The sequence below is a fragment of the Marmota monax genome, unplaced genomic scaffold, assembly GCF_021218885.2.
Source record: "Marmota monax isolate L192 unplaced genomic scaffold, Marmota_monax_Labrador192_F-V1.1 WCK01_AAM20220418_F8-fsc00003, whole genome shotgun sequence".
Classification (NCBI taxonomy): Eukaryota; Metazoa; Chordata; class Mammalia; order Rodentia; family Sciuridae; genus Marmota; species Marmota monax.
The window spans coordinates 28,557,101-28,582,797 of NW_026694084.1; the positions used below are offsets into that span (position 1 = coordinate 28,557,101).

Genomic DNA, 25,697 nt, shown 5'->3' on the forward strand with positions numbered 1-25,697 from the left:
TCAACTAATGTGACTCAAGATAGCTTAACTCTATTAAGTTCACGCTCTAACTTAAATGTGTAAGAATCCTCCATTAGTCTATGAGAGCCATAGAATTCTGCCTAAGTCATTTTTACTGTTTTGCTTGGCACCAGATAGCACTCAAACATTCATTAAATAATTGGAGAGGAAGAATGTATCTATAGCAAGGAACTACTCAACAATATAAAACATTTTTCACAGGCAAAGACTAGACCCCAGGAACCAAATAAGGAAGCACATGAGACCAAATGTTTTTAAAAAACAAAACAAAACAAAAACTTTCTTGCGGCTGGGTTGTGGCTCAGTGGTAGAGCACTCTCCTAACACATTCGAGGCCGTGGGTTTGATCTTCAGCACCACGTAAAAAATAAAGGTATTGTGACGAACTACAACTTATATATATATATATATATGTATGTATGTATATATATATATATATATATATATATATATATGTATGTATGTATATATATATATATATATATATATATATATATATATATAAAACTTTCTCTAAAATACACTATAGGTGTTAACTGTAGAGATAATTTATCAACAAATGTTACTTCCAGAATCATAAATCCATTCAAAACATGAGAAGAAATTGAATCTCAAGGTAACTGCTAGTCTTGTTCTTCTGCTGGATCAAGTACAGGCCTGCCCCTTCAGTTGGATAGTTGCTATCCTAATCCGGAAGCTTTGTGGTGATAGGGATTCCAGTAAATATTATACCTTCTCTTTTCCTAATGACCATTATATTTCATTATCAAAACAAGTCTTCAACAATATTCTTGGGGGCCCATCAAGATACGGAAATGAAGCCTCCATTCAAGTACAATTATCATAAGAAACCGACAGGTTGAGTTTGCCTTCCTGATCCTCTATCCTTCTGAGCTCTAATCAGGCAAAAGGGATGATGGAAAAAGAAACTTAAAATGTATGCTTGTGATTCCGATGATGAATTGAAATGTCTCAGACACAAGTATATTTCTTATTTTTCCTAAAAGATGTCTCTTCAGTACTTACTAAGGTGCTTGCTATCTTCCATGACCAAAACATAGTCAATTTGTTTTGATGAGACTTCTCAGAACTGTTCAAATAGTTGAAATCTACAAAGATTTCAGTCTTACTTTGGAATAAATTAATGCTCCATTTAATGAAGGAAAAGTGCCAACTTTACATTTTTTTTTTAGTTGTAGATAGACACAATACCTTCATTTTTACATGGTGCTAAGGATCAAAACCAGTGCCTTATATGTGAGAGGCAAGCTCTACTACTGAGCTACAATCCCAGCCCCTCTACACCAACTTTCCCCACCACCATTTTAGTCTTTTCTCTCATTGATGAACCACCATAATGCTACTATAACCCCAACTGTTCCAACCCATCAGGGAAAGCTCATTACTTAGAAGAATGAAACCTCTCATAGCCTCTTTGGACTTAAATTTGATAGATTAGCAACAATTATTAAAATGCAGAAGAAAAAAACACACAAATAATTTTAATAATTAAAGAAAATAAATGTTTCTTAAAATACAAGGGAAACAAATACACCCAGAAAAAAACCATAATAAGTCTAGAAGATATATAACTTAGAACATTTTCATGGTGGGAAAATGTATCTGTAATACTATGTGAAGATTAAACCTATCCTCTAAATGTGAAGATTAAATAAAACAATCTATATAAAATGCTTAACATAGCTGGGAATATAATGGTAATTTCTTATTCAAGTACAGAACAGTGGTACAGAATACCTTATCAAGATGACCATTAACACTTCCCATTAGTGGAAGCAAAAACAAAAACTAGTCAGTGGTACTAGGGAATAGAGTGCTAAAAAGTACTATTCCAAATATGCAGTTCTAGAATTCTGTTCTAATACACTCAATCCAAAGACTCTAGAATCCCACCCTAACAATCATATTATCATTAATTGTTGATTATTTCAGAACCACACCTGTTCATTCGTTTACAGTAAGGACTTCTTGGTCCTGCAGAAGATAATCTGTATCTTGGTCTTGCAGGAGAAGCTGGGCCACTATAAAATATGTTGGGCTTTCTCTGGTGGCGAGGTTCTGGGGGAAAATAAAATTAAAAAAAAAAAAATATATATATATATATATATGTACATATATATATAAAGTATACATATAAATGAAGATAACTTTACTCTTCATTAAAATACTTACAAAGGTGCTGTTTTCTATGAAAGTAATAACAAATATCTACTATAGAATATATATCTTATATCATTTATGTCTGCAGGGTTGCTGCTGAAAATACGCATAACACAGACACCAACCAACTAAAACAAATAATGGCCATAAACAGCCATTGTTATGCAGATACATAACAGGTAATCATCAGCACTGCACATGAACACTTACAAAATACTAAGGTTAAATAAACTGACAAATTAAGAAAGGTATGAATCTGAAAGATATGAAAATTCAAAATAGCTCAATTATTTGCTTCGTGCAAGGCTAAAATTAACTTTCTTTGGAAAAAAATGATTTCTTAAAAAATTAGGATAGTTTAACATAACAGTCATGAATATTTAGCAAAATGAAAATATGGGAAAAACAAAAACAAAGAAGGAACAGTAAAGAAAAAGCTGATACAAATCATCTCCTGCAAAAAGTATGTATGAATGACACTAACTTTCCAATGGAGCCTGGTAGTAAACAGTTGCTTTTCTCTGTCTAAGATAATATCGTTTCTGATTATCTTCTTCTCCATCCTCTTCATCTTCATCATCCTCTTCATCTTCATCATCATCATCTTCATCTTCACCATCATCTTCATCTTCTTGGTCTTCACCCTCTTCAGATGATTCTATAATTAAGAAACACTTCTAGAAGGATACTCACCAATGTGTTAACAAGTTTTAACATAGCAAGTTAGGAGACACCCTTTTAAAAATTATCTACACTGAGACTTGTCATAGAAAGAACCTGTGATTCTTTTGCAACATTAAAGATTTCTTTTTAAGGAAGTAAAAAATTCTAGAATTAAAATCATCAGAGGAAGGGAAAAAAGTAAAGAAAAAAGTGTGAAGACTTCTATTAATAAGCACCAAATTGAAGTTTACAATGTTATTGCAAATTTTATTAACATAGGCAATTATACTTAAGCTTCCAAGATAATGTAGCAATTGACAAGTCTTAACATCTCCTCACTTACTTTTGCCTTTAAAACTTAAATTTGATATTCTATCTAGCCCTCCTGGCTGTCACTGAATTACATGTAGCACAAATCAAATAATTTACTTATGAAAATGATAAAACATCCTCAGCAAAATTTAAAATGCATTTCAGAAAACTGGAGTGCACTCATTAAAAAATACAGATTATGCTAGTAAGTTCTAAACAGAATAGCAAAACTTAACTTTTATCATCTTTTAATTAAAATAGATATGTGTTGTCTATAAATATATTACGAAAGCAAAATAACATTGTCTTAGAATTATTGCTTTCAGTTACTTTCTGAAACTAAACATACTCTCCTTTTAAACTCTCCCTTGTCCCTACTTCTTTTAAGTTACAACCAATCCTATGACCCTCAGGAACTACCATAAATGTCAATTTCTGAATAAAAGGGCTATTTCCTACTAAATAAAAAGTACTTAAATTCAAACCCAGAAAATGGAATAAGAGAAAAAACTAACCCACACTGCCTTCTTGATTATCAGTTGTTTCTTCATCAGTTCTTTGAATACCTTTTTGTTTTCCTCTCGTGTACATATTAAGATTGCCCTACAAATGTTTAAATGAAAGCCATTAATGTAAAACATTTATAAAAAATTCATTAAGACTCCCCCAATCTTTCTTTCTTTTTTGGTAGTAGGGATTAAACCCAGGGGTGTAATACCACTGAGCTACATTCACAGCCCTTTTTTGTTCTTATTTTTTTTTTTAATTTTGAGACAGTGTCTCATAAGTTCCTTAGGGCCTAAGTAGCTGAGGCTGGACTTTAACTTGTGATTCTCCTGCCTCAGCCTCCTGAGTCACTAGAATTACAGGTGTGCGCCACTATACAGGCACCCAATTTTTCTTTCTTACTTTTAAATATTTTCTTCATTTAGATGGATCTTTATTTTATTTATTTATAAGATATTTAGAGCTATAAATTCTTAGACCTCTAGTCATAAGTGACTGATCAAACAAATGCTATATAAAATGATGACTAATTTTTAACCATAAATGGATTATATACCTACAGGAAAAAAAAATTAAATAGGAGATTAAGTCACACCCTTAATGAAAGATTGTTTACTTTTTCCGTCTCATTAAACACTCCCAAATCTTCAAGTTTTCTCATTCGCTGTCTACGCATCTTCTTCATGTCATCCATTTTTTGAAGTACAGCTTCAGCAGTGCTTTAAAAATTTTAATAAATATATTTCAATAAAAAACAAATCACTTGCCTAAAAACATTTTTAAATTTCTAAAAATTTAAACACATATAGAGTTATTACAAAGGCCTCTAATATCCAATCTCCTTTATGCTTTATAAAAACCAAAGGTATTAAATGTTTAGGATGACCAAAAATTCACGATCTTTCTTTAATAAAGTTTCTTTTTTATAGTTTAACAAGGTGTTACCATTTTATTTGAAAACGCACATCACCTTCAAACATTTTGGAGAATTCATATTTTAGAAGCAAAAATTCTGTATGGGTCTATCCCATAATGGAGGGAAATGAGAAAAAACAGCACTTCCAAACCCCTTAAAATATTAAGTACATTAAATCTATTTCTGAAGGAGTTCAAGTTTTGATCATGTTAGGTAAAGTAATTTGGATTTATACCCCAACTGAAAAATTAGAAAAACTGGATAAAACATAAAAGATATGTATTTAGTGTATCTAAATATTAATAAGGTGGAGAGATGAGTATGGCTTTTCAGTCCACTCTTTCCCTGAGTAGCATGTGCTGATTCTGAAAGGCTGATAAGAAGCACAACAGAGCTTTTGATGGACACTTAAGGGTAGAGAAGCAAAAACAAATTTTAATAAAAAGTTTTTGTCTGATAAATCATCTCGACCTGAGGAATTTCCACTTACTTTGTTATAAGTTTGTCAAATAGCACAGACTGATTCACAGTGCTATAACGACTTCTAATCCTACAACTGCGACGAACTTCAACATCACCATTCTCTTCGTGCAAATGTTCTGTAGTTTGAACAATGTTTCTAGTCCTCAATGAACGAGTAACTGGAATCACTTTGTCTTCACATATGCATAAAAATAAATAGAAAGATTCTAACTTAAAAAAAGAATTTAAAATAAACCAACACAATAACTAAACTTTCATCTGGCAAATTATAGTATCTTTTCTTTTTTGTGGTGCTGGGGATTGAACCCAAGGCCTTGTGTGAGGCAAGCACTCTACCAACTGAGCTATATCCCCAGCCCCAAATTATAGTATCTTGAACTTACCATTCTTAAAAATATCAGAAAACAAAAGTAAAGTTACAACATATACCAACTATGTAATGCAGTCCCTTCCATTCCCAAGAGAAGAAAGAGATGCGACAATTTATAATAGCCTACAAACTGGAAACAACTCAAGCTCATCAAAAGATGCAGAGATAAATTATGGTATATGTATATAATGTACTATACCCAGCAAGAAAAAGCAAAAACATGGGGTGCTACTCAAAGTAATTATGCTGAGTGAAAGAAATCAAACAGCAAGACATGGTCACATAGACCTATAATTCCAATGGCTGGGGGGCTAAGGCAGGAGGATTGCAAGTTTGAAGCCAGCCTTAGCAATTAAGCAAGGCCCTTAGCAACTTTGTGAGACCCTGCCTCAAAATTAAAAAAAAAAAAAATGTTTAAAGGGTGGGGATGTAGTTCAGTGGCGAAGCACCTCTGGGTTTGATTCCCAATTCCAAAACAAAATAAAATAATCCACAAAGAAACCAAATACAAAAGAATACATGCTGTATGACTCCATTTCTATAAAACTCTAAATTATACAAACTAATCAATAGTGACAGAAAGCAGATTTATAGTGACAAAAAGCTGCTTTGGAATAGGGGGTGGGTTATGAAGAGAGGAACTGAAAGAAAGAGAGTCCTGAAAACACTTCTTGGGAGGTCATGTTATCTTCATTATCTTATTGTGGTGAAGGCTTCATGCACATACTCAAAACCTAACACACTGTACATTTTAAATACGTACACGTTATTGTATATAAAACTCAATAAGCCTGTAAACAAAATATTAATTACATATTTTAAAAATCTGAAATGTCATTAACATTGCTTACCTTCTTTGCACTCTTCTTTTTTTTTATTAGCCTGCTGTCTGGCCAACTGTCTATATGAAAAAAATATATGAAATAATTCAAAATAGTTGACATAACTATGAATTCTATATTCTGTAGCACTATAAAATGAGAAGTTAAATCTGCCTGGAGAGTAAATATTCAGATATGTAAAATCTCAAAAAAAATAGTTTGAAAATACCTATGCTTATGTAAGTTATGGCTAAACAATATCTAACAATACCGTTTTTAAATTCAACGATAAATGCATTAGCTTTTAAACAGAATTATTCAAAGCAAAGTTACTTACTTGAAACAAGAATTGAAATCCTTCGTCAAGTATTTAACTAGGTGAACTATGCACTGTGCAAAAACAATACCATGTGTTTTATGTCACAGGGATATACTAGTCCCATATCTTTGAGGAATTTATAAGTATAAATAGAACTAATGCTCCTAGTGACGTTCTTTCCAAGAACATTTGCTGACTACTGTCTTTACACAACATCCATTATTGTCATTCACATGTAGAAACAGTTCCATTTATGAATCAGATATCACACCTGTAAAATGGCTGGCAGAATCTACTGAACTGGAATGAATATTTTCCAATTTTTTTTTTAAGTTGTAGATGGACACAATATCTTTTATTTATTTATTTTATGTAGTGCTGAGGATTGAACCCAGTGCCTCACACTTAGTAGGCAAGGACTCCATCACTGAGCCACAACCCCTGCCCAACTTTCCAAATTAAAAAAAAAGAAGAAAAAGAAAAATAGTATTCATCTTTATTTTTTTTTAAAAAATTCACTGAGCAAATGAAATACCATATCTCATTAACCTATTTTTGTTGACTCAATTTTCTATACATGGACAGGATGTATTTGTTAATCAACCAATATATCAAGCTACTGGCAAGTGGGCTAAGTTTATACATGTGGAATTTTAAATATTATACTTTAAGATAAAAATGAAACCATCTTATCCCTATGAGTCAATTCATATATTTTCATAACAATGTAAATCATCATTAATTCCATACCTCTCTTGAACACAGGTAAGAACCAAAACCAAAATACTCTGGGGCAATTCAAAGGCTTAGTTCATTCACAGGCTCATGGACTTTTCTCCTAAAGGAGCCCCTCCCTCCATTTCATATAAGAAGCTGGAAACACAATGATTAAAGCAGTATATAAACTTTTTCTTTTTTCTATTGGCCTATAGGGGAAGGGAAATGCTTCTATCCTTGTAGGAACTGGTGAACTTTTTGTTACATTGTGAGATAGTAATATTTTTGGCTTACTAGCCACACAGTCTCTGTCACAACTACTTGACATTATAGCAGGAAAGCAGCCATAGATAAGATGAACAGGCACAGCTGTGTTCCAATGAATTATTTACAAAGTCAAGTGGTTGGACTTTGTCAACTCCTGCAAATCTGATGAAAGCCATGGATCACTGGACTCTAGTTAAGAACCTCAGGATCAAAGAAATATATAGATCCCATTTTCATGGTGTAGTTATTCAAATCTTTCTGTATTTTTCTAACCATCTTGGTTCTCTGATCTTTGGGGCAAAGGGGAAGGAAGGAAGTGAACAGATAGCAGAGTGTAGAATATTGGCAAAAGTAAAAAGGGTAAGAAACTGGAAAAGTACAAGAGGAGAACTCAATAAACAATATTTGTAATAACGATCTGAACACAGGGAGATGAAAGATGACCTATATATAGGAATTCTTAACAGAAGACATGTAAATGGACAATAAACAAACACTTCAATGTTATTTAGCCACCAGGAAAATCCACATCAGAACCCCTAGAACAGCTTAACACCAAAGACAGACTATGATAAGCATTGGCAATGATAGAGAAATAGGAACCCTCAAATATTATTGGCACAGCTGCCTTGGAATATAGTTAAGCAGTTCCTCAAAATGTAAGGATTACCATTTGACCCAGAAGTCCCATTCCCAGGTATATTCTCAGAAGAATTGATAACCTAAATTGATACCAAAATTGGTATATCAATATTTATATATCATTATTCAAAACAGCCAAAAATGGAAATAAATTGATGCCCATTAACTGCTGAATGAATAAACAAAAACATGGCATATATGCATACAATGGGATCTTGTTCAGCAACTGAAAACATTAAATACAGATAAATACCACATATATGAAAACACTATACCAAACAAAAGAAGCTAGACATAAAAGGTCATATTGTATAATCCCATTTATATAAATGACCAGAATAGTCAATCTAATCTACACAGAAAGTAGATCATGCTTCCCAAGAGATTAGAGACAGGCAGGGGTTAAGTGGGTCTAATAGACACAAAATGTCTTTTGGGGTTGATGACATGTTCTGAAATTAGATAATGATAATCGCATACTATTGTCAGTGTACTAAAACCACTGTTTTCATACTTTACAATCATTAATTTTCTGGTATGTGAACTATATCTCAATAAAAATTTTAAAAATAGGATTTCAAGATATTTTAGAAGGGGCTAGGAATGTGGCTCAAGTGGTAGTGCACTTGCCTAGCATGCATGGGGCACTAGGTTTGATTCTCAGCACCACATAAAAATAAAAGATATTGTGTCCACCTAAAACTAAAAAATAAATATTAAAAAAAGATATTTTAGAAGAAATCTAATTTTAAAATACTAACATATTCACCTTTAAATTCAGATTTAAAAAAGCAATTTATTGAATACATTCCCTTAATAGATTTCCTGAATAATAAATGGATTGTTTATTAAAGGTAAAAACTTTTGAGAACTTCAACACTAAAATTTTTGTATGACTTTGTAAAGTCAAATAAAGCTTATTTTTGTTTTATGTACATAAAACTGTAAAACCAACTACTAACAAAAAAATATTAACATAATATGCTCATGCTAATATTTCCTCTTCTAGTTTCTGTTTTGTTTTATTCTGTATCACGTTTGTTATGTTCTGCTGTGGATCCTGATGACTCAACTCATCCACTGCTCTACTTGAAGTGCTCCAAATGTTCATTTACATATCATGTCATGACACCATATCAGGTGGTCTTCCTTGGAAGCAAATGGATCATTTATGGTATTAAGGTCAGACTCTTAACTCATAAATCTGAGATAACTAAGGCAGTAGTATTTGATGCCAACTCACTATAAAACACAAATACAGGGCCTAGGATTTTATGGCCATTCTCTATATGAGCACTTTCAACAATCCAGAATGTTTATATTTTTCTTGAGATTATAAAACATAATTACTCAAAGAGAATTCATAGACCACTTCATCAGCTTCAAGAATAGAAGATTTCAAGATTCAGAAATACTGGGCTTTATAGTATATTTCATGGATTCTAAAACTTGCAATTCCCTTCCCCTATTTTATTTTACCTTTTAGGTACTTGGGTTTGAACCCAGGGCACTTAACCTACCTCCAATTTTGAGGCATGGTCTTGCTAAGTTGCTGAGATAATAGATGTATACCACCACCATGCCAACTCCCTCTCCCCATTTTAATATCTCTGAAACTGGAATGTGTTTTACAACTGATGGTATGTATAGCTGATAATGTGGATTCCATAAATACAGTAGTAAACACTCCACAAATAATGAATGAAATAAAACAAATTTAAAAATATACAATTAAGTAAAAAAATAACAAAAGCTCAAAAACTCAAAAAAGCATAACATCATTTATCGGAAAAATATATTACATAAAATAAGAAAATTCCAGGCTATAACTATGGTTAGTGGTAGCGTGCTTACAGGTGAGGCACTGGGTTCCAGCCCCAGCACCACATAAAAATGAATAAAACAAAAGTACTGTGTCCACCTACAACTAAAAAAATTTAAAATGAAGCTTTAAAATTAAAAAATTCGATTTCAGAGCAGGAGGATTCATGTTTTGTAAATCATTAGAAATTAATTATGAGAAGACCATGTAAAAACAAGCATTTCATTAAACAAATTTTACTGTAATTGGAGGATTCCCCCCCATTTATGTTAACCCCACCAAAACATTTTTTTTAAAGTGAATTTTCTAAACTAAACTTAGCTTTAAATTCCCTGAACCAAATTCACTCCGATTCCACGAACTTCACCACACTACCTAATTCACTGAAATTGATTCCTGAACATGGGATTTAAATGGGATTTATGCCAACTACTCAGGGTTTTAGAGAAATAAAATATAAATATATACAAAGTATCTAGTCCCATCAAACTAATAAAACAACAAAACAAAAAGAATTTTGCCTCCTTTATGAAGGCTGCTTTAGAAACACACAAACATACAGAAATGTACAACTGATGAAAAACTTGATAGCAAGCAATCAGAAATAGAACTATTTTCAATGAAGGCTTTGTTTGGACTGAAGCAGAACTAGAAATCATGAGCAAGTTATAATCACTAAGTTTTAACTACTTGTCAGCTTCACTCATATATCACAAATGCCATTTTTGAGCAAGAAAACAAAAAATAAAACTGTGTGTATAATCAACTTTTAGTTCATTAACATTCACTTGTGGCAATTTCATTTTAAATAAATTATGCTGGAATATTGATAACTGGTCAAAAACATTTTAAAAATTAAATGTAAATCTTTAATTACTACTTTAAAACTATTTTGAATTACTAGTCAATCATTTTGTATTACCTTGTAAAATGCCTGCCATTAGCATGCTTCTGTGTTATTTCCATATTCTTATCAAAACTAGAATCTGAAGAAGTCTGGGCATTTTTTCTCAACGACTTTAAAGCACGTGTCCGGTGGTAGGTTTCAATTTCCTTAACCGAAGACCCATCCTTTAAAAAAAAAATTAAGAAAGCCATCTAAGTTTTTCTTTAGGCAAAATCCCCAATTCAAATTCTGAAGCGTTTTTTCCGATTACAACTGTTACGACTACTGTCAGTGCAGGATCACTTTCATATCTAAACTAAAAATTTCCTGATAAACAAATATCAGCAATGTCTATGAAATAGTTAATATAAGATTTATTCCTGGCTTATGGTTCTATTTCATAACAAGTAGTCCAGATAGTGGAGTTCCACAACTGATTTTTTTTTTTTAAATGAGCCCCTGCCCCACACCCTCTTCCCAGCTTTACTCTGTTGTTAAATTTTATCAGGGCATTTAATTTTGTTTGGGGCGGAAATATTTGGTTGGTTCACAGCTAAAGTAAGGATTTTTATGCCACAAGAATTTATCTAAAAATTAGACCAGAGTTCGTAAAATATTAAATGATTCATATGATTTGTTAGCACTGTTATCAGTGTGCTCATTTTAAGGATATTTGAAAAAAGAATATCTACACCTTCATCAAGTGTTCCAAACCTTCACTTAAACAGCAAGACAAGATATCACATCACGTGGCTTTTCTACAGGTGGCTGAAATAACTTTAGCTCTAAGACTTTCCATGGAATATCTTCAGGGAATCTATTTCCAGATTCTCAACTTCCCTATGTACTTTTTCTTAAAACCAATTTGCCTGAGAAAGCACAAGGCACCCCATTCATTTGTCTTTCTTCCACTTTACAAAATAAAGTCCTATCACTCACCCATTCAGAATCCAACTCATTCAGATTCAGGACTGCCTCAAGGCATTAAAAACTTTCATAAAGCCAAAGGAAAAAAAAATACTGAGGTAAGGTGTTTGGAAACTGAGTGACTGAGTAGCAAGCCACCTAGCAAATCCTTTCACTTGATAGGTTAGTTTTTTTCCTTTTTTTTTTTTTCTTTTTGGTGCCAGGGATTGAACCTAGGGGCACTTAACCACTGAGTCACACCCTCAGTCCTTTTTATTTTATTTTTTATTTATTTATTTATTCATTCATTTATTTTTGAGAGAGAGAATTAATATTTATTTTTTAGTTTTTGGCGGACACAACATCTTTGTATGTGGTGCTGAGGATCGAACCTGGGCCGCACACGTGCCAGGCGAGCGTGCTACCGCTTAAGCCACATCCCCAGCCCAGTCCTTTTTATTTTGAGACAGGGTCTTGTTAAGTTGCTGAGGCTGGCTTTGAACTTATGATCCTTCTGTCTCAGCCTCCCTAGTTGCTGGGATTACAGATGTGTACCACCACACCTAGATTTTTGTTAGTTTCTAATACTTGCTTTCAACAAAATTGACAGGAGACCTAATAAAGCTAAGAGACAAAAATAAATTTTTGAAAGTGATTTTTGAAATATTAAGCCAGAAAAACTGAGTGACACTATCAAACAAAACTCCTTTCATTAATATCTACTTAGTTATATGTATAATGTTTTCTCGTTGCTTATATTTATAAGAAACAGAATTGAACACTGTCTTCATCAATAACAAATACATGAGTTAGCTGGATAGGTAGGGAGACTTCATATGAGACTAATAAAATTTTATTTTCTATGTTTAGTCCTTTCTAATCAAAACAGATGTTTTTGTTTTTTTAATTTATTATTATTAATTATGCTAACTTGATCTACAAGTTTTATTTCTTGGAGCCTACAGTCATAGAAAAGTAGGGAAAATTTTCAAATTCTGTTTTAAAAGAATGAAAAGCTGGCTGATAAATAACTTTCAAGCATAACATATCAAGATAGAATTTGGTGGGTCAAATAGACTAAAAATGCAAATTAAAGGGGAAAAAGAATCAAAGTAAATTTTCTGTTTGCTAAAAGAGCTTGTTCGTGTATCATTTTTTTAAACATTTCATGATACATCAAATAATTATGGTTCTCAGATTCCAGTAGATATAGCACAAATGGTAACTTAAAACTGTATAAAAGACTAAGAGCTAAAAAAAAAATTTAGGAATTCTCGGAAGAAAACATAGGATTTGGAAAGCTTCTCAACTTTAAATTTGGCAATGATTTCTCAGAAATGATATCCAAACCAGAGACATCAAAACTAAAACTTTTTGTGCATCAAAGGATACTATCAACAGAATGAAAAAGTAACCTACAGAATAGGAGAAAATATGTGCAAATCACCTATCTAATAAGGAGTTGATAACTAGAATATATTAAGAACTCCTAGCTGGGTATGGTGGCACATGCCTGTAATCCTCACCACTTGGGAGGCAAAGGCAGGAGGATCTCAAGTTCAAGGCCAGCATCAGCAATTTAATGAAGCCCTGAGCAACTTAGCAAGTCCCTATTTCAAAATAAAAAATAAAAAAAAGGATTAGGGATACAGCTCAGTGGTAAAGAACCCCAGGCTCAATCCTCACAACTGAAAACACAAAAAAACACTCATATTTCAACAATAAAAAATAAAGCAACCAATTAAAAAGCAAAGGATGAATAAAAAAAGTGGCATATATACACAATGGAATATTACTCAGCAATAAGAGTATAAAATCATGGCATTTGCAGGTAAATAGATGGAGTTAGAGAAGATATTACTAAGTGAAGTTAGCCAATCCCAAAAAAACAAATGTTGAATGTTTTCTCGGATATAAGGAGGCTGATTCATAATGGGATAGGGAGAGGGAGCATGGGAGGAATAGACAAACTTTAGATAGGGCAGAGTTGTTGTAGGAGAAGGCATGGGGTTAGAAATGATGGTGGAATGTGATGATCATTATTATCCAAAGTACATGTATAAAGATACTAACTGGTGTAAATATACTTTGTATACAACCAGGATATGAAAAATTGTACTCTATATGTATAATAAGAATTGTAATGCATTCTGCTGTCATATATAAATAAATAAATGAATGAATGAATATGCAATGGACAAGAGAAAGACACACACACATACACACAGACAGACACACAGAGGTAAGTGGTGGGGGAATAAGGTTGAGGCAGGAGGATCACAAGTTTGAAGCCATCATCAGAAATTAGTGAGGCCCTCAAAAATTTTACGTGATTCTGATTCAAATTTTTGAAAAACTGGACTGGTGATGGAGCTCAGTGGTAAAGTGCCCCTAGGTTCACACACACACACACACACACACACACACACACACAAACACACACGATTGGGGTGGGGAAGAAAGGGGAACAGGAGAAAAAAGGTAGGGCAGGGGAGAAAACAAGTACTGGAAGGGATATAGAGAAACTGGGACCCTTGTGTATTGCTGATGGGAATATAAAATGGTATGGCAAGGGGCTGGGGATGTGGCTCAAGCGGTAGAGCGCTTGCCTGCCGTGCGTGCGGCCCGGGTTCGATCCTCAGCACCACATACAAACAAAGATGTTGTGTCTGCCAAAAACTAAAAAATAAATATTAAAATTCTCAAAAAAAAAAAAAAAAAAAAAAATGGTATGGCAATATCTCAAAAAAAAATTAGACACAAAATTACCATATGATTCATTTTCTATATGATACCACTTCTGGGTATGTGCCCAAAGAAGTGAAAGCAGACTCTTGAATACCCATGTTCAAAGCACTTATTCAATAGCCAAAAAGTGGAAGTTCTCAAAAGAATGGATAAACAAAATGTGGTACATACAATGGAATATTATTCTGCCTTAAGAATGGAAATTTTAATACATGCTACAACACTAATTCTAAAGATACTAAAATAGCATGTCACAAAAAGTCAAATACTGTATGATTCCCCTTATATGAGATTCCTATAGTAGTCAAATTCAGAGAAACAAAGTTGAAAAAGTTCTAGAGGTGGATATTGGTGATGATTACAGAAAAAAAATTTAAGTTTTAAGTTACAGAATTGTAATTTAAGAATGGTAAAGTTCATGCTATATATATTTTGTTACATAAGAAAGTAAACACCACCATATTCTGAGAGATTAAAAAAGATTTGTTTCCATAGGAAAAAAGAAAAGGGGGTGGTGATAATACTGAGGGGAAAAAAAATCCCAAATCACTGGGATTACAGGCATGTAATCCCAGTGACTTGGGAGGCTGAGGCAAGAGAATTGCAAGTTTGAAGCCGGCAACATAATGAGTCCCTAAGCAACTCAGCCAGACCCTAACTCAAAAAACAAACAAACAAACAGGGCTGGGGATGCAGAATACTAGTAGAGCACCCTCAGGTTCAATCTCCAACACCACAGAAAAAAGAGATTCCCAGAAAAACTTGGAAAACTTATCTTCTAAGTAGTATAAAAAAACCCTTTGATTTGCATTGTGAATGGCTTGAGTTCATCCTCTCTAAACAAAACACTAAGCAGTAAAGAAGGTTTTCCTCAAAGGTGTATAGAAAAAACCAAAACAGACTTCTGGCAGTCTCCTACAAAGAAGTATACGCTGGGGACTTTGAAACTCTCAGTAATTTTCTTATGGCTGAGGATACAACTCAGTGGTAGAGCACCTACCTGACTAGCATGTGCAAAGTCCCGAGTTTGATTCCCAGAACTACCAAAACAAAAACAAAACAAAAAGACCCCACAAGTAAACATGCCCATTATAATTAGAAAAATGCACAAAGATGAAATTGTCATCCTTAATTCCAGCCATCCACAGAAAACCACTGTTAATCTTTTGATGCACAAACCAGTCTTTTCCTATATATTCACATTACTTTTTTTTAAAATTGTACTAGAGGCAGAACCTATAGCCATAGCATACATTCTACCACTGTACTACAAGATTTTTAAATTAATATTTTTAAAAATATTGTTTAGTTGTAGTTGGACACAATGCCTTTATTTTATTTACTTATTCTTTATGTGGTGATTAGGATCAAACCCAGCACCTCGAATGTGCTAGACGAGCACTGGACCGCTAAGCCACAATCCCAGCCCTAAAATTAATAATTATAATGTTTAATAACCTTTTCCTAAAAATACAAATATTTTTCCATGTCATTAAATGTTATTCTAAAACTCTTCTAAAATGAATCAACATTTTCAGTCATTACATGAATCTACTTAAACATCCTGCTTGGCTGTGAGAGTACAGTTAAATAGGAGAAATAATTTTTTAAAAAATATTTTTTAGTGTTGACGGACCTTTATTTTATTCATTTATTTATATGTGGTGCTGAGAATTGAACCCAGTGTTTCACACATGTGAGGCAAGCACTCTACCACTGAGCCACAACTCCAGCCCCAAGAAATAATTTCTAATGACCTATATAGCACAGAAGGATAACTATGGTTGACAAAAATAAATTGAACATTTTAAAATAATTAAGAGAAAATTTTCAATGTTCCTAACACAAAAAAATGATATATATCTGAGATGAGATATACTAATTACCTTATCTCACACTTTGTATAAATGTACTGAAAGGTCCTACTATACCCCATAAATATGTACAATCAATCTCTAAATAAAATATAAAAGCAGGCTAGGGATATGGCTCAGTGGTTGAGTGCTCCTGGATTCAAAAAGGGGGGATTTTTTCCCCCTCGGTATTATCACCACCCCCTTTTCTTTTTAAATAAATAAATAAATTTTAAAACTTCAAATTGCTTTATGTATTATTGCAATTTTTTTTAAAAAATGGTTTTTAGTTGTAGTTCACACAATACCTTTATTTTATTTATTTTTATGTGGTGCTGAGGATGGAACCCAGGTCCTCAAACGTGCTAGGCGAGCGCTCTACTGCTGAGCCACAACCCCAGCCCCAATTTTTTAAAAAAAGTTCTTTTAGTTGTCAGTGGACCTTTATTTTATTTATTTGTGGTGCTGAGACTTGAACCAAGTACCTCACACATGCTAGGCAAGTGCTCTACCACTGAGCCACAACTCCAGCCCTATTATTGTAATTTTTGATGTAATAAATGCCTCTAAATGAATAACTGTGTACAGCTGATCTTTAAAGGGAAATTAGCAGTTATTAAACCAAAAATCATAGTTTAGTATGGTTAATTAAACTAATTCCTAAGAAATAAGTTAAACATCAACTGTTAAGAGTTATTAACACTAGATGTCAAAAATGGGGACTTTCACTTTCTACTTTACAGCATGTATTACTAGAAAAAATTTCTAAAAAGTTCAAACAGAGAAAGCAATCTGAAAACTAAACCGGATGTCCTTTTTTATTCTTTTGCTGAAATCTACTTAGATGTTGAGAGCACTGATAGTTCTTTTTTCTTTTTTTGGGGTACCAGGGATTGACCTCAGGGCACTCAACCACTGAGCAACATCCCCAGCCCTATTTTATATTTTACTTAGACAGGGTCTCACTGAGTTGCTTAGCCCCTTGCTTTTGCTGAGGCTGGCTTTGAACTCATGATCCTCCTGCCACAGTCTCCCAAGCCGCTGAGATCACAGGTATGAGCGACCATAATGGCAAGCATGACCACATCCGGCAAGCACTGATAGCTCTTTAAACAAAATTCTTTGTTTTTAAACATTACCAGCATTTTTTTCCCCCCAGTCGTACTGGGGACTGAATTCAGGGCCTCACACATGCTAGGCAAACACTCTACCACTGAGCTACATTCTGAGCCCAAAAGCGAAGTTTTAAGAGACAGAAGAGCAGGGCATGGTATTGCACACCCGTAATCTCAGAGGCTCAGGAGGCTGAGACAAGAGGATCATGAGTTCAAAGCCAGCCTCAGCAACTTGGCAAGGTTCTAGGCAACTCAGTGAGACCCTGTCTCTAAATAAAATACAAAAATGGGCTAGTGGGCTAGAGATGTGACTCAGTGGTTGAGTGCCCCTAGGTTTAATCCCCAGCACCAAAAAAAAAAAAAAAAAAAAAAAGAGAAAGAAAATATATTTTGTTTAAATTAAGTCTGTTACGACCTTGTAGAATAACAAAAAACTTCCCTAAAGTAGACCCAACTGAACACTAGAAATATTGTTATTTTTCACAAGATCAAGTTGATTAACACTTTCAATTCATGACAAAAGTGGGAGGGGCCAAATCAAATGTAAATTCAACAAATGAGGCTTAAACAGATTTTAAAGTCATTTGCAATACTGACATAGAATGTCTCATCCTAACTTTCCTTGAAAGCCTGAATAGCAGCATATTCTAAACCACAATGGTATTCCTATTATACCAAATATAGTTGATATTCTCATTTGCTTCATCTTTAAAAATAAGAATGGGCTGCATGTGGTGGTGCATACCTGTAATCCCAGAGACTGAGGCAGGAGGATTGCAAGTTTAAAGCCAGCCTCAGCAACTTAGGCCCTAAGCAACTTAGTTAGACCCTGTCTGGAGGTGGGGGGAGGGGGGGAGTAGGTGGGAGATGGAGATGTAGTTCAGTGGTTAAACACTTCTGAGTTCAATCCCCTGTACCCAAATAAATAAGAATGGATCAATTCCTCACCATTCACAAACTCCAGCAATTTGGTTTTTGCTTCTACACCACTTACCGTGAATGCACAACTATCTCCCAATAGCTGAGTTCAATGGCTTTTTATCTACCTCACTGGCTTCTTTGGAGTTACTCTGGCCCTTCTTTAAATGCTTTGCTCTCTTGGTTTATAGAAAATGCTTGGTTACAAAGTTCAACCTCTTCTCACCTTTAAAATATACCCATTGCTCACACTTCTTCTTTTTCTTTTGCTGTTTTTTATTTATTCTCAAGGATATGTAATCCTAACCTTTTCTCAGACCCTGGCACTAATATTCCCAAGGTCTACCTTTCACCTCTTCTGCTGGAAATAAGTCTTCCCCCTTCCTGTGTCCTAACAACTCTTGGTCCCTGTGTTGTATTATTTGGCATTTTCTCTCCAGTTCTACTATTACCACCTTAAATTAAATTCTAGTTTTCTGTTTTGGTCTAGTGCAATAAGGACCAAACTCTGGAGAGTACCTACATTTGATTCTTTGCATGTCATTTACAGATGTATAAATCTTTATAAGGTATCTGAGCCTGTTTATATATATTGGGTATTATGCCTAGCTCAAAGCAACTATAATTCAAGTGGTAGCTATTACCATCATAATCTTTTAACTCTCATTTACTGACTGTAATCCATGTTAAACTCTATTGAACCAGATCCCTTTTCTAGTTCCTTACAGCTTCCTAAATAAAGGAACTTCTAAATCTAAAATCAAGAGTCTTTCAAGCTTATGCATGAATGCAAAGCTGCCATGTCATCCAACTCCAGGGGGAACTACTCACTGTCCCATATCAAAAATCTCCCTATCCATGCTTTGTGGATACTTCACTGAGTTGCATACTTTCATTTTTCTATGTTGTTATGCTTCAAGTTAAAAATTTCCCATGTTGTACACAGACTAGTGCTAAGTTCGGAATATCTTTCCAGACTTCAAATAAATATATTTAAGAAAAATAGTACTTTCTACATGCTGCAACATGTTTTATCTAACAACATACTGAAGGGTGAAAGTGTAGGTAAATACATCCCAATCATCACCCCCCACACACTATCCATCCTTAAGTGTCTCTTCAAAATAGAAAACAACCCTAAATCAAAGCGTTTTAGACTTGTGAAAGTACAGAAATAGACAATGGACAGTCTTGACTCTGGAGGAAAAAGCAACTGCAGACAAGGCTCTAGCTCATAAGGTTGTTAAGATGAAAATAAAAGTTCAAAAAATAAAGTCAACACAATAATACAATATTCAGGAAACTTATACAAGAAAAAAACAAAACACAAGTCTCAATAGAGTGAGACCATATTCAAAATGTAAAAGTAGAATGTATTTTAATAAATAGGTGTAGACACTTTCACAACTTGGAGACAAGGTCAGCCTCTATAGACCAAGAAAAATTCAAATTGTTGAATTAGTATGAATAAATTTAACCATCTGTAAAAGTAACCTATCCTAAGAAATGTCAATAAAATATAGCTGAAGGGACTAGGAAATGTATGAACATAAGCAGAGTGATCAGAGAGCTGTCTCTGAAATACATGTTTGATGCTAAAAAAAAAAGGCAAGGTATAATCCATTCAAATGTTCTGGATGTAAAGCCCCCAAATTAGAATATCTTCCAACCATAAAGGTATTTTTCATTTTTGACATTGGTGAGTTTTTGTAAGTATAAATTTATCACCCTTCAACACTATCTATTTATTTTAATCTAATCCCATACACACCAAGTAACCTCTGATTATAATTTGGTGCCTTGATTTATAAAAGGGAAGGGTACTTGACTCCAAAAAGTATTTTAAAAAAATGTATAATCCTGGCCTGGAAAGAAAAATCCTCCACCCTATAATACTCAGTTGAGTGCATTCTAATTACTCAATCACCATGTGGCATTTATGGCAAAGTTTCTGTATACTGTTAGGTCTCCTCTCCTAGACTAAGTTCGTTTTAAGCAAAGACAATCAAAAACCACTATTTATTACTGATCAACAACATGCTAAGTTTTGTTCTAGGTTCTGGAAATACATTGCTCAATAACAAGTCAAAATCCAAGTTCCTATGGAGTTACATTCTGATTTGGGGAGAGAAAAATACTTAGAAAAATAGGAAACTAAGGAATATGGCAGAATGTGATTTTAGAACATAAAAGGAAAAAAGGGCATGTCAAGGGGAATAGTTTGTAATTTTGAATAGGGCGTTTAGGGTAAGCACTATTGAAAAGATGAAATTTTAGCAAACACTTGAGAGACAGACTCCAAATCTGAATCAAGAGTTCTACAACCTGCTGTAAAGTGACTCTGAGAAAGTTATTTAAGTCTCTTATGCCTCATCTGCAAAACAAGGATAATCATACCCATCTCATAGGGTTGTGAGGATCAATTTATTATTTCTACAAGTCTTGGAACACATGAAGCTCTCTGAGAGATTTATTTTTAGTTTAAAAAAATATAAAGGAAGATAAAAGAATGGGATATGTGTTACTCCACGTTGAAGCAGAACAAGGGCAAAGGTCTTGGTATTCAAGGGGCAGCTAAACCAGTGGCTAGAAAGGGAGTGAGTTTTGTAAAGGGAAGGAAGAGGATATCATTATAAAGGGAAGATGGTAATGGGGTGCAGAAATGCTTCCAAACTTTTAATCTTAGGTGGGGAGTCCCTAGAGGGTTTTGAGCAAAGGAGTAAACAACTATTTTTTACTTTTTAGAAAAACCACTACACTGAGAACTGTTGGAGAAGCACAATATGCATAATGGCAGAAAACAGAGAGACCAAATTAAAATCTATTTTAATAATCCAGGCAAGAGATAATGACTTGAGAAATGGTCCGACTCTGAATGTTTCAAAAATAAAATCAACAGATATGCTAATGTATTAAATATGAGTAAAGTCAAGGGTGATCCTAAGGTTTTTGGCCTAAGGAACTGGAAAGTGAAGTGGCTATTGACTAAAATCAACTATGGTCTTATAATTAACAATATGTCAAGAGCTCATTTTAATGTCTTCACATACACAAGCACATTTAATCCACACTACCCATGTGGTGGGTAATCGCCCTACTTAACAAGTACATAAAACCGGTTATTAGTAAACTTGGTAAGCTGTGATTTTAAACTAATAGTTGTCTTAAGAGCCTATGTACAATGGCAGGTATAGTGGCACATGCCTGTAATCCCTGCAACTTGGGAGACTGAGGCAGGAGGATTACAAGTTCAAGACCAGCCTCAGCAACTTGGGAAGACCCTGTTTCAAAATAAAAAATAAAAGGGCTGGAGATGTAGCTCAATCAAAAAGTGTCCCTGGGTTCAATCCTCAGTACAAAAAAAAAAGGAGCCTATTACTTAACCAGAATTCAATAAGTCATTAGGGTCACAGGATCTAGCATTATCCTGAAAATAACATTCAATAAATATTTATTGAAACAATTAGCTTTTCTGATCACAGGTTAATAGGTCAAGTGACCTGAATTCAGTGCAAAAGTGTTTCCAGTTCAGAAATGTTCAGCTTCCTCAGATCCCTGCCAATTCCTGCACTTAAATGAGAAACACAGAAAGTCAGGAAATTATTTGTTTTTCTCAATTTCAGAGACTGAAGGGAATGCCCCTCAGAAGAGGGGCAACCAATGTGCCATCCATAAAAAGATATTAATTTCAGTTATCTTACTGACGATCCTAAAAAAACCTTAGTACAAGACTGAATCTGAACTAAAAAGGATTATGCTTTGTCACTCTGGTTACACATCTCCACTAAGCCTCTCATTCTGACTTCCAAGTTCCTAACCTTCCTATTTTTCCCACTTCCACACTTACCCTCACTCCAACTCCAGTATGCTACCTGCTGCCTTAACTTTAGGGTTGCTTCCTCAGCTTCTCCAATCTTTTTGTGAATGCTGTCCCTTCCACCTATCTGTTTCAGCAGCTGGGGTGAGAGGTGCATGCAAGTTTCTTTCCCTGTTTTAACTCTGCGCATTAAAAAAGTCTCATTTGTACATGAGACCTATAAGAAGCAATTCTTTCAAGAGGACTCCATCACATTATAAATCTCCCCTATAGATATGTAACTGCAGCATAATATAATAAAAAAGGGAAGATACGGGAGGCAAAGAACCTAAGTTCCAATTTTAGATCCGCCACTTAGTGGTTACCTTTTCGAGTCTGTTTCTTCATCTGTCACCGATCATTCCTACACATTATGCAACCTGATATTCATTACGCTCTTATTCCGGAACACCTCCGGATCCTAAACGGAGGTACGGAAACCTGAATTACTGTGTATCCCTGGGGCCCCTAAAATGTTTATCATGAATATAGCAAGCAGTCAGCACATGCGTGTTGCTCTCTACTGACTGTTGCGAACCCCGGGCAGGAGCCAGGGAGGATGGCCCAGGAGGTGGGGGAGGGCGCGAACCACCGCGGCTCCGCCCCACACTGCACTTCAGCTCGGGCGGGCTTCGGCTTCCTCTTGCGTAAAAGTAGGAGGTAACCAACTGTTCGGCCCTCTTCCAGCAAGCTCCAGCGCGGCGACCCGACCCGCACCCCAAGGCTCGAATCACGAGAACCCTTCCATTTCGCACGTCCTCGACCACACTCCTCCCCCCCAACCAACTGACACCCCCACCAGCGCAGCGCACCGCGGTCTCCTCCTGGGGCCCGGCCGCCGGCAGTCCCCCCAGGCCGGGCCCGAGGGTCCCGCCCCAGGCCGTTCCCACCCCAGGCCAGTACTCACGCCCGAAGCGGCCGTAGTGACGGCGGCTTTCTCCGCGGCGCCGGCCGAGCGAAGCCGCCTCCGTCCCATCTGCTCCAGGCTAAGGAACTCGCTGGACAGGTCCAGGGAGTCCGTGGCCGATGCGGTGGAGCGGCTGTGCAGCTCTAGACTGCTGCGGAGAACCACCATCGTCTCTGCCTGCAGGTCCAGGCGTCGCTGTGGTAGAGGGTCCGAGCTCGAAAAAGCAGCCGCTCAGGCGCTTCCGCGCTCCGAATTCTGGCGCCACTAGCCCCGCGCCGGCGGCCGCAGCGTGCGCGCCCGGAACCCCTCCGCCGTCTGCCCCGCCCACTCCGCCTCCGTGGAACCGCAACCTCGAAACTCCGCTATCTGAAAAGCACAAGGGGCGAGGCCCAAGTGGACCGCCACACACACTGACGGTGAGGAGAACCTGAGTCGATTCCGGCGAGACGACGATTGACTTCTTTTTTCCTTATGTAGTCCCGGCTCGATGAGCTGGGCGGAGGGAGACAGCGTGAGCGGTGCGCAGTCCCGTTTGGAATTTTGGCGCGTGCAGCCCGCAGGGGGGAAGGGAGGCCGCCGCCCGTTCTCATTGGCTGGCGGCGCCTGGCGGCCCCGCCCCGCTCCTGCAGACACCTGCCTGCCGTTTCCCGCCATCTAAGATTCAAACGCAAGATGTGGGTCCTGGAGCTCTGAGAAATAAAGCCCTCAGCGTTGACAGCTTTCGACTCTGAGCCTCAAGAACTCTTTACTGCCGACTTAACCACAGGCTGACTACCAAAAGGAAAAGACGAAAGGAGCTTCAAGAGCCAGTAAAGCCCAGTAGTTAAGGACACAGGCTCTGTCACAAATTATTCACCTCCGGGTCCTAATTTCCTCAGGCGGAAAATAACTATAATAATACCTGAGAGCCTACGGTATTATTATTATGTCTTACTACTGTGTCTGCACGTACTAAGTGCTAAATAAATCTTGTTTGCTGTCACAGAATTACAGTAAATGGCTTCTGTAAGATGACAAGAATTACTTGACAACTTTGAAATAAATAACAACATGCGTCAGAATGAAAGAGGAATCCAATTTCGAAAGAAAAAATCCATTTATTGATCTGGATAACTACAGTTTATTATTCAACGTGTTAAATATTCATTGAGCACCTAGTATTTGCCAAGCATTATCCTAAACACTGGGATGCAGCAATGAATGAAGGATCAAAAATGCCCCCACAAAGTGGGGTGGTGGCCCATGCCTGGAATCCCAGTGACTGGGTAGACTGAGGCAGGAGGATCCTAAGTTGGAGGCCGGCCTCAGCAATTTATTGAAACCCTGTCTCAAAATAAAAATTAAAAAAGATTGGGATTGTAGCTTGGTGGTAAAGAGACCGAGGTTAAATCCTCAGTACAAAAAAAAAAAAAATGCTGTCATAGTATTTAGATTCTAATTGAAGAATCTAAACCTAGTGGGTATAGACAATATGCTCAATACACTAGATATATTTGTTTTAAAGTGGTGTTACACTTTAAAATATGAAGTAGAGAAGGGGAAGAGTGCAATTTTAAAGGTGATAAGAGATGGTATCCCAGAGAAGTCTGAAGGAAAACTGAGAGGAGTTTGGGCATGCACACACACACACACACATACACACACACTTACATGTATGTATTTACATTTTGGATGGCATGAAATATGAGAAGGAATCAGTCATTCAAATATTTTGGCAGAATTTTTCAAGCAATGGGAAAGCAAGCACAAAGTTACTGAGGTAGAAAGGCCAGAATAGCTTAAAGCATTTTCAGAGATCATGAGAATCTCCCAGAGTTTATTAAATGCACTACACAACAGTTTCAGATAATTTTCCCCAAAAGTCTGATTTCCTAGGCATGAAGTAGAGCTTGTAAGCTTCCAGTTTTTATTTTTGTTTTTCCAAGTATCTGGGTGATTCTTTTACAAGCATGATTTGTGATGCACTGGGCTGGAATGTAGTAAGCAGAGTGGACTGATAGAAGAGTACCTGTTGAGATTAGAAAGGTAGGTGCAGGCCACTCAGTGCAGTGCCTTAATGAGCATAATAGGGAGTTTGGCTTTAGCTTTAATACAGTTGCAATGCGAGGGCCCGAAAGCGAGGGAAAACAATAAAGTACCGTGACCTGGCTGCTTGTTGAGGAGGTTACAAGAGTAATGTGGAGGGAAACGTTAAGAGGTCTCTGCACTGTGTCCATGCAGGAAGATGGTCACTGGACTGGTAGCAGCAACCCAAGCAGAGTGGACAGTTGGAGATCTTGGATCAGAGCCTACAGAAGAATCCAGCTCATGATTCAGGTCAGTGACATGGTCTAGGTGTGCTGTTGACCTCAACATGAACTTGTGAGCTCATCTGCAGCAGACCACACAAGCAGAAGGAACTGTTTTAGCTCATCAGAACTAAGAGCAGACGAAAAATACAACAGATGATTGGTGATGGTTTTAGATA

The 25,697-nt window shown here is 35.9% G+C and overlaps 1 protein-coding gene across 2 annotated transcripts in view; it reads right to left on the minus strand.

The window, feature by feature from the left end:
* Positions 1–23,520, minus strand: part of Atad2 (ATPase family AAA domain containing 2) — a 60,712-nt gene extending 37,192 nt beyond the window's left edge. The window contains exons 1-8 of one of the 2 annotated variants that reach the window (XM_046464868.2): positions 23,231–23,520; positions 10,964–11,112; positions 6,305–6,354; positions 5,091–5,256; positions 4,301–4,403; positions 3,693–3,780; positions 2,687–2,860; positions 1,983–2,100 (exon numbers count right to left, since the gene is read on the minus strand). In XM_046464868.2, the coding sequence (XP_046320824.1) occupies positions 1,983–2,100; positions 2,687–2,860; positions 3,693–3,780; positions 4,301–4,403; positions 5,091–5,256; positions 6,305–6,354; positions 10,964–11,112; positions 23,231–23,398 (1,016 nt within the window). In that variant the 5' untranslated portion in view covers positions 23,399–23,520. Of the gene's footprint in view, positions 1–1,982; positions 2,101–2,686; positions 2,861–3,692; positions 3,781–4,300; positions 4,404–5,090; positions 5,257–6,304; positions 6,355–10,963; positions 11,113–22,649; positions 22,882–23,230 lie in introns of those variants that run through there. The other variant, XM_058585711.1, reaches the window with a different exon arrangement.
* Between the last annotated feature and the right edge of the window lie 2,177 nt (positions 23,521–25,697).